The sequence below is a fragment of the Pyxicephalus adspersus genome, chromosome 1 (assembly GCF_032062135.1).
Source record: "Pyxicephalus adspersus chromosome 1, UCB_Pads_2.0, whole genome shotgun sequence".
Taxonomy (NCBI): Eukaryota; Metazoa; Chordata; class Amphibia; order Anura; family Pyxicephalidae; genus Pyxicephalus; species Pyxicephalus adspersus.
In genome coordinates this window covers 136,973,697-136,983,561 of record NC_092858.1, presented here as the reverse complement: position 1 = coordinate 136,983,561, position 9,865 = coordinate 136,973,697, and the positions used below count along the sequence as shown (strand labels likewise).

The window sequence follows — 9,865 nt, the reverse complement described above, 5'->3', positions numbered from 1 at the left end:
AAAAAAAAATTATGCTTGCAGGATGAATTTTTAAACGTTTTTGCTCCACAAGTTCATTAAATTGGTCATATAAGTTTTCATTGACCATGAACTGCATTAGGTACTTCATTCAGAGATATTATGGCACACTTGCCAACTTGCTTTGCACTATAATTCTAATATAAAATTTATGGCATAATCTTTAAAACCTTCAAACTGATGGGATATATGCTGCTCAATACATTAATCTCTGCTTTAAAGTGAAAATTCAAGAACCCTGTGGTGATCCTGTACAGTTTTAGAGATAACAGAGTTATGGGCTCTTTCCACTTCTCTGACCAGGACCAGGGTCTTTAAACTGCTACTTGGTAAACTGTACAGCTTGTCAACATTGAGCAGACCTCTGCTGTGTCCACCTTATTGCCCATAGCTCTGACTGAATGAGAAGACCTCTGCAGGTCCACCTTGTTACCCATAGCTCTGACTGTATGAGCGGACCTCTGCTGTGTCTACCTTGTTACCCATAGCTCTGACTGTATGAGCGGACCTCTGCTGTGTCTACCTTGTTACCCATAGCTCTGACTGTATGAGCAGACCTCTGCTCCGTCCATCTTGTTACCCATCGCTCTGACTGTATGAGAAGACCTCTGCGGCTCCACCTTGTTACCCGTAGCCCTGACTGTATGAGCGGGCCTCTGCTGGGCCACCTTGTTACCCATAGCTCGGACTGTCTGAGCAGACCTCTGCAGGTCCACCTTGTTACCCATAGCTCTGACTATGAGCGGGCCTCTGTGGGGTCCACCTTGTTACCCCATAGCAGATTGTATGAGCGGACCTCTGTGGTGTCCTCCTTGTTACCCATATCTCTCATTTTAGAAGTTAACATTATTGGATTTAGGGTAACACTGAATGGATTAGAAAATGTCAACCAGTCATATTCTAGTCATTTCCTATTTTTTGAGCAGATGCTGCCACTAGTTTTGGTAGTGCTCATTAAAAAATGTGTTAAGGGTATAGAATTGTTCAGTACCTGAACATTCCTGGTAAACTATTCCAAACACATGGAATACTACATCTGGAAATTAACCACTGGTAGTAACATTTCTCTTTAAATTTAAAAGTGGACTGCTCCATGTCCTAAGCCCTTTATGAGAACAAGCTGTCTAATCACTGGTTTGCGGCTTTCCCTTGGGCCGTTCTACTACTAATTACAGAATGAGTTATAGAATGTATATTTTAAAAACAGATGCTTTAGTTGACTTTAGACAAGAAGCTTCAAATTCTGAAAACAAATTCCAGCCTTTTGTATCCTAGGTTAAGTGGTAATATGCCCATATTATAACGGAGGAAATTACTATATCTTATTACAGACTATTCCACTAGCTGCTTTTAGGCTAAATATACATAGTACAGCAATTCAACACACCTACCTGACACTCATTTAGGAACAAATTCAAACAATATTCATTTAAAAAAGATCAGTATTTTGAAGGTTGATTTAAATTATATTTCATTGAGGTCATAAATATATGCAAGTTTGCAATAAAAAAAAAATCTGTTTAAATTTGCATAAAACACTAGGATTTGAATAACGTAATATGTATACTGAATTGTACATAGAAAATTAAGCATTGTGCTTTAATATATGAAATCTCCAATGGCCTTGAATGTTATCACTTAAGCAAAATATCTTAGAGGATTATGACACTTTAACCACTGTAGTAACATAAGGGATATTTTGTAAGACTTGCTACCAGATTATGGTATCCATAAGTCTTTGACTTAAAGGCAGTATACACACCACTGTCTGATGGTTGACTTGAATCACTTCATCCCCAGCATGGATCTTCTTGCATCGGTCAGCAGGTGACTGGTAAAAAAAAAAAATATATATATATATAACAGCTAGAGCGAGGCAACATTTCTTACTATAGCTAATGTATATCATTATAATGAGGGCTCTGAAAAATACAGCAAAGAGAATCAGCACAGAGACACACGGTCCGCGGACCCTGCTTCAGGGGGCGCACCAGTCATGGACCATGTCCCCCGTATGTTTTGCAGGCTCATGGCGGTAGGGAGGCTATTATTATTATTACACAATATTTCTATAGCGCCATCATATTACGCAGCGCTATACAAAGTCGATGGTCGTGTCACAATCTAATGTCCCTACCAGTCATATGTCATCTAGGGTTTATTTTGAGGAGAAGCCAATTAACCTTACTGCATGTTTTTGGGATGTGGGAGGAAACCAGAGTACCCGGAGGAAACCCAATCAGACACAGGGAGAACCTGCAAACTCCAAGCAGATAGTGTCCTGGCTGAGATTCAAACCTGGGACCTAGCGCTGCAAAGAGTGCTACCCTCTGAGCCACTGTGCTGCCCCGTACTGGCACCATGACTTCACTCTGGGGGAAGTTTCTTCCACTTTGAGTGACGCACAGCTCCCAGTGCATGCACGGTCCGGAGTCCGTAAGTTTAGTTAATGGTACGTCCCGAAAAGGTTGAGGACCACTGCTTTATGGGGTAGTCGCCCACTTCAAGGGAAACAGTTTATTGGCATTCTTTAAAAAAAAATTGACTGTTTGGTTATGGTTTTCACATGTGTATTTGGTTTAATAACAGTTAATAGAATATTGGTGTATGTTTTTAAAATGGAATATTGGTTAATTTAAAGTAAGTTCAATTGATTTAAACCCAATTAAGAGACCACTGCCCAACCATTTGCGATAACCAGCTTTAGTGTGTTTTTATTCAATATGCTGCAATTTTTTATGTCAAAGTTAAATAAGGGAGTACAATCCCATGTAAAAAAAAGAAATATTATATAAAATAAAAAGATGACTAGAGGCAGACTAAAGCTATGTACACCCATTAGATGATTCCCATCAAATATATCTTCAATATCGGACAAGAATCTGACGTGTGTACAGCACTCGTCATCCCAATGACTGTCCTGGCGGATCCACAGATCACGAAAAATCATAATGAAAGTGCGGGAGCGGGTGGGGTGCTGCTCTGTCATTTACCCCTCCCCCCCTTTCTATAGAGCAGAACGGTGCTGTATGTACAGCACTGGTTCAGGCATCGTGCGATGCTTAGTCCTTGGAAAGGATCGTGAAAGGTTCTTTTCCAATGACAATTATTGCACATGTGTACGCAGCCTAAATGGTACACAAGACTCTTTTTTCCTTTTAAATACAGAATATATATATCTATTGGCCAGCACAATGACTGCATATTTTATTTTTAGCTATCAGTATTAAAAAAATATTTCTCCAAACCTATTAAAAGCTCTCAAAGCAGTTCCATTGTTGAGTGTTGATCTCTGTGGTTCCCTGTAGCTCCCACCATTTCATTCCTCTAACCCCCAAATCTCTTTAGAATACAGTAGTGAAATGAAGTCAATGGGAGGATCCAGTGGGAGCTGCAAGAGATCACAAATTTCAAAACTGCCTGATATGTCAGATTCCCCCTGGACTTCAGGTGGCCAGTCCTCTTCGATGGAGAAGCATTGAGCAGTGTATTCCTAATAGCAAGAAAGATAAAATATTTACTGCATTCTTTACATGTAAGAGCTCTCCTGAAATACTTTTAAACGAAGTGATAGGGTCACTTAATAAAAATATGTTCTGCTTCAGTAGCTCCCCTAGATTATTTGTTACCGCTTCACTTGCATTCAACGTGCTTGGGATATAGTTTAGCAGTATGCAGGATATGATAACCCCAATTATAATGGCAAAAACATGGAACTGTTTATTAGTGTACTATTACATTTTACTAACAATTCTTTAAAAAAAAAATGGTTTAATGGTTTATACCATTTTATAACTTTGCCACTTTAGTTGATTTTAAAGTCTGAAAAAATGTTTTTGTGCTTTTAGAAAATAAATCACTTATTTTTTAGGGTGGAACTACGATATGTACTGTAAGAAAGCTGGCAATTGCTGCTCATGTATGAACATTCAGAATTTATAAAAGGTGAAGTTCATAAAGATGTTTGATTAACATGATCCTAAAAGTAAACAGGTGGCAAATGCTATGGACACTCAAGTATTTAAATATTAAGTATTTACAGAAGCCTTAAGGTTGACTTACATTACTTGTCTTGTGTTTATCATGTATTGGGGTGCAATAATAGACTTTAGTTAGTTAATGCATTATGTTTTTTTTAGGTAACTATTTTCTTAAGTTTACTGTAATGTGCTGTTATGTACTGTAGTGTGTTGCAATGACATGTTATTGTATTGGACCTTAAATGAGCAATTCATCTGCTGGTCTGAATGAGCCCTGTGAGATAAGAACTTGATTGCTTAATTCTGTAGTGAATTTGTAGATGAATTGTTCCACGGTGCTTGTTGCTACAAAGATCAGTATTTGAAAGATTTAAGTTTCTGGCATAGTACAGCCATAAGTTCACTTTCCCAGAGCTAAAAATCAAAAAAAAAAAAAAAAAAAAAAAAAAAAAAGTAAACCTGGACTCTACAAATTATTGAAAAAGTTATTGAAGTGCAGAACTTTTCCTAGCAGCTTTTTGTTTTTAACATTTTGTATATTACTTAGAAATCTGCCTGCTAACAAACTTTATTTTTCAGAATATACACTGAGCTGCAATTGCGTTAGTGCCAGGATGGATCAAAAACCAATGTGCACACATAGCAGTTATATCATTCTGGGTTGGCCATTTAAGGTGATTGAAGATGATGATACAGAAAAGGCTGTCCTGGAAGATTACAGACATTGCATTGCTGGAAGAAAGGCAAGTTCTGTGGATTTGGGCCCTGCTTTTAGTTCTTTTCTTTAACTTGTGAACAACAGTAGGAGACCCCTGCACCTAGTACATATAGTATATTATTTTACAGTATTAGTAAAATGGGCAATTATTAACATTTGTGTTGCATCAATGGTCAAGTGCCTAAAAAACCAGCACAGGTTCTCCTCCTGTGTCATTGTTTGTATCTGTCTGTCATTTGCAACCACTATTTAATGAGAAAAATGAGCATTTAATGATACAGTTTGTTATTATTATTAATAATAATAATCACCAGCAAATCAATGGATTTTCACATTAAAAGGTCAGATGGAATTTTTAAACTTTTTATCAAAAGAAGACATTTAAACTATGATTAAGATCAGCAATGGGTTTTCTTACAGATTAAATTTAGACAAATCTGATAATTAAGGGGGATGCTGCAAGCTGATCCAACTTTTCTACCCACAACCTTTATGAGCTTTGCTTACTCCACCTGCTAAATGTTTATTTTATTGGAAACTCAATACTAGAAAGCATTAACCCACAATAATCAAATTATAGTGCAGGTTCACTTTACAACAGCGATCGCCAACCCGTGGTCCGCAAGAAAATTTTGGGGTCCGTGACTTTGGCCTGCAAACCCCAGAGCGGGGTCAGGAGCCATGGACCACGTCCCCCATGCAGTTCCTAGGCTCAGGGAGGAGGGCCGGCTGTGTCCCTGGACATAACCCGCCCACTCTCCCATTGCAGAGATCTGCGATGGGAGAGTGGGCAGGGTTATGTCATAATGATGTCACTCTGGGGGAGGTTTCTCCTCCCCCGCGCATGCAGGGTCAGGAGCCGGTGATTTTAGTGGTCTGCGGAACCAAAAAGGTCGGCGGCCACAGCTTTAGAAGACAGACCAGGTTGAAAAACTATGGCATGACATTGGCTTGTTGAGGTAAACGTTCATCTATGAAAAGTACTCATGAAGCCCTAATAGTTTCCAAGTGGTGTCCTATGGAATAATATCTACTAGAAGCCTGGAGTCTGTGTTACATGATTACCACTATTTAGTATCATGGTGCAAATGTTTCTGTCCTGGGGAAAAAAAAAAAACTACAAAAGGTGGAGATTCGTTGTAATGTTATACTTACATTTTCAGTTGTTCCAGTTATCACATGAAGTCCGTCATATGTAGATTTAATGTACATTCCCTGGAATAAAACAAATAGTATGTTTTAAAAAAATGGCAACCATGAATGGTAGTTTAGGCATATATTAAACATTTAAGGGTGAATTAGTGTAATGATCTATTAAGAATAGCCTGGAGTGCAACTTTACATTACAACAAAAATAGAATGTAATCATCTCTAAACGTATACCCATTTCAAATTACAGTGACATGAAATCCAAACACATTAAAAAGCAGTAAACATATTTTATGATCAATACACATTATCCAGCATTATTATCCTCCCATCGCTCCTTGTCCATCATATTTAATGGGTCACTATCACTGTCATACTAGAGTGTCGTGTTTTACTATTATTATGACAAATTGCTGGCCTTTTCGCCATTAGGTTTACACCCAGATTTGGCCCCTGGAATTATCACATGTTAATGAGTATTACTGACAAATGTATTTAGAACTAGACATGATCTTATGAATATATAAGCTCTGGGTATGGTGTTTTAGAGTTGTTTAGTCCAGCAGCAGCTTTAGCTCATATCCCTTGCTTACTTCTTGAGCACAATTATGAATTCAAAAGTAACAAAAGTCTGCTATTTCTGCAAAATGTTAAAGAACATGGCTGTTACTTTGTACAAAATATTGTAGTGGGGGAAACTTCCTACCTGCGTACAGAAAGTAAGTAATACTTAACCTCCCACCACAAATCCACTTTGGTTCCTCCTGCTTTTAACTATGCAGAAGGTACAGCTATTTTGAAGAAAGAAGACATTGAAGGACATTTATGTGAAAGACCAGACAAAACACTTGAAAAACAATAAAAATAGCACTCTGGAAGGTGTGGCTGAAGCAGGCAAAGTCTTCCTCCACCTCTAAATCGTTTTTTTCCCTTTTAGAAGTCATGGTGCATTCACTTTAATGCATTCCATGCTACTGTGTGGTTTATTCTGCGTTCGTTGCACCGAGTAATGACCTACCGGTAAATTACTGAGACTGAGAAGACCGAGACTGAGAATTATGGAACACAGCAGATCAGGGCTGCATTCACATTGTGATTTTGTCATACAAAATAGGCTGAAATGGTGCAGAACATAATGACAAAAGGGCACTGCTGAATGTTCAAAGGGAAATTATTATCATACTTTAAGTAATCTCGGTACACTCTGAAGACACAGCTTATTCCTATGCCACTAATGTACTGAATCTATGAAAGAGATACCACATTAAGAGGGGTCAAAATGGCACCTCACACTGCTATCACTGCTTTCACGCTTTTATACTACACCGCAGGTAAAATAGGTTATAACAGCTTAAAAATTATGATTCCCAGGCAGTTATCAGAGGTTGCCGAGAACCTTATAGAGGATTTTTTATGAAATCAAAGTGGGAAATAATCCCTTTATTATGCATGAAATAATACTCCAAGCTCAGAAACTGCATGATTCAAACATTACGGAAGAATTAGTTCAAAAACTGGCTGAAAACATTTCTGAAAAAACACAAGTAACACTATACAATTATTGTAATCATGGTTATGTCTGCTTGGCTACTCCCTGTTGCCACATACTTGGACAGAGATGCCTTAATATGCACTGGACAAAAGTAGAATAAGCATATCAAAATGTAACAAAAAAAAAGTAAATAAAAAATAAACAGGCACCATACTTGGTGCTTTCTTCCATGTAAGGTAGACTTTTCTTACTATGGTTTGATACAACTCCAAATATATGTCATTGATGTTCAGAAAGTATTTCAGTGACTTCACAAATTGCAAATGCCCAATTTATACTATAGTCTAATTATTTGAGATCTGCAAGGTTTTTAGCTACTACTACTATTGTGAGCACCTTATATTCTCACTTCTAAATTCCTTACAAAGCCCCCAACACAGAAGCCCAGTCTGCACAAGCAATTCTTTAAAATGGAGATGGATTATCTCTGACCATCAAATTTTTCACTTTGTTTTAGAGATATATTACATATAGGATATGTATTACATTATTTAGCTACTACATGAAAGCCAACATCTTAGATTTATTGCTTATAATCAGATGTAGCACACTACACTATATGGCTAATACATTTTGGTCCCAATAAGGGCAAAAATCTTACCAGTCCTTCACTTGGCTTGATGTTGGATAGCTGTACAACTTCTAGATGGGCAGATTGGGAAACCAAGGGGTCAGAAGACAGGGAGATGATGTGGTCACAAACACCAGATAAGGTTTTGCACTAAAAGGGATGAGAATATTGAAATGAGCAAAATGAGTTAACACAGAATACCTTCTTACTTCTACTGGTAAGGACAGATTTTGTATTGTAGATGAAGTATAATGCAAAATGATAGAGAAATGTTCATGATAATCAAGATAAAAAACCTGATTAAAGCTTTAGCTAGTGGATGTTACAAATCATGCTTGGAGATAATTGGATATAATGAACTATTAATAAGGATCTATTTTCTCTCTAGCTTGCTATAATCCTGAAACCTACTTAAATGAAAGTTCCTGGAGCTTAATCAGGAAGCAATTTAAACCTAAAATTGATATTTAGCACTAGCTGAATCACTATTATTACAGGAACAAAAAAAGTAGGAGTGAAAAAAAGTGCAGCAGTAAAAGTACATCACAATATACAGCGGAAAATAATGGTTCAAAAAGCAAAATCTCAGAGACCGCCCATTATGAAAACAAAGACTGAATGTTGCCTGGTTCCCAGGAAGTTCTCTTGATTCAGGTGAATAACAAATTCAAACTATTATGCATATTTAGAACTGACTTATATCTGTCTTTCTTGCTCTGCATACATGTATTGGGTCACTGCCTGAGAATGTAATAAAGCCATAAAGTTAGGCAAGTAGTATTTTCAGAGGAAGGTCAACAGCAGCACCGGTCATATTTGTTTGCATGCAATGGTTATATTTATAAGAATAGGGACCTAATGAAGTTCTCATTTAGGCCATAACATAGGAATACATTTTCAAATGTTAATGCTTTGTCATTTTTTCTAATCAGTTCTGCCATTTTACTATTGTACTGATATCAAGGACCAGTCCAGATGGTGCATGTCAGAATGTTCTCCATTCCACTAATATGCAGTGGTAACTGCCCAATTCCTCTGATGTTCTTACAGTGGTAGCTTGCTTTTTAAGTTTTAAAACATGTTGGATGTCTCAGATGCATAGAATAGTTTATATACTATGGAGGCAATACATAAAAGCCCAAAAAGTGTTACCCCACAGATGCAAACCATGTGTTTATCTACTAATTTTGTGTGCAGAGCTTCACAACTGGTACGGTAGATTACTAGGTAGCATCACTGACCAAATGTGTGTACATAAGTGAAGTGGCTCAGTGTACTCTACTGAAATTAAGGATGAAATTACAGAAATTGGGTTTTGGGGCTCCCTCTGAATACTCAACCAGCTATCCATCTACACCATAATACCAGATAATTCAAGCCGGCAGTTCCCTGGTGTCATCTATGAAATGGTGCAGATCTATCCTTGAAAAAATATTAAAACAAAATCTATGCCTATGTATATACATGTATGTGCCATCCATATGTTCAATTTTAATAATTGAAATATCTTTGGTATATTAAACCCATGGATAGTATTAAAGGGCGCTGATATGATTTTTATTTATTACACTAATTTATAAAAGACTAGAAAACCAAAGAAAAGACAAGTTAGACCAAACATTTCTTGTTAACTACAGCTTCCATGTCTGTTAAGCATCACAAATATCTACAATAAAGTTTTTTTTTACCTAATGGACCACAGACTGATTTTTCTCTTTTGGCTTCTGGCAACTTAAATCAATAGACTGACTACAGCAATATAATGAGAGGAGTAGCAAATTTAGGTTGCACTCTTATTGTCTCAGCAGACATGGTCCAGAGCTTACTTATGTGCCACATTCATAAGGTGCAGTATTGATAAAACATTTTTCAAACCA

The 9,865-nt window shown here is 37.2% G+C and overlaps 1 protein-coding gene across 1 annotated transcript in view; it reads right to left on the bottom strand.

Annotated features, from left to right (window-relative positions):
• CNKSR2 (connector enhancer of kinase suppressor of Ras 2) overlaps positions 1-9,865 on the bottom strand; it is a 157,514-nt gene that overhangs the window by 101,613 nt on the left and 46,036 nt on the right. The window contains 3 exon segments of the mRNA XM_072428264.1: positions 1,781-1,849; positions 5,872-5,931; positions 8,019-8,138. Of these exon segments, the coding sequence (XP_072284365.1) occupies positions 1,781-1,849; positions 5,872-5,931; positions 8,019-8,138 (249 nt within the window).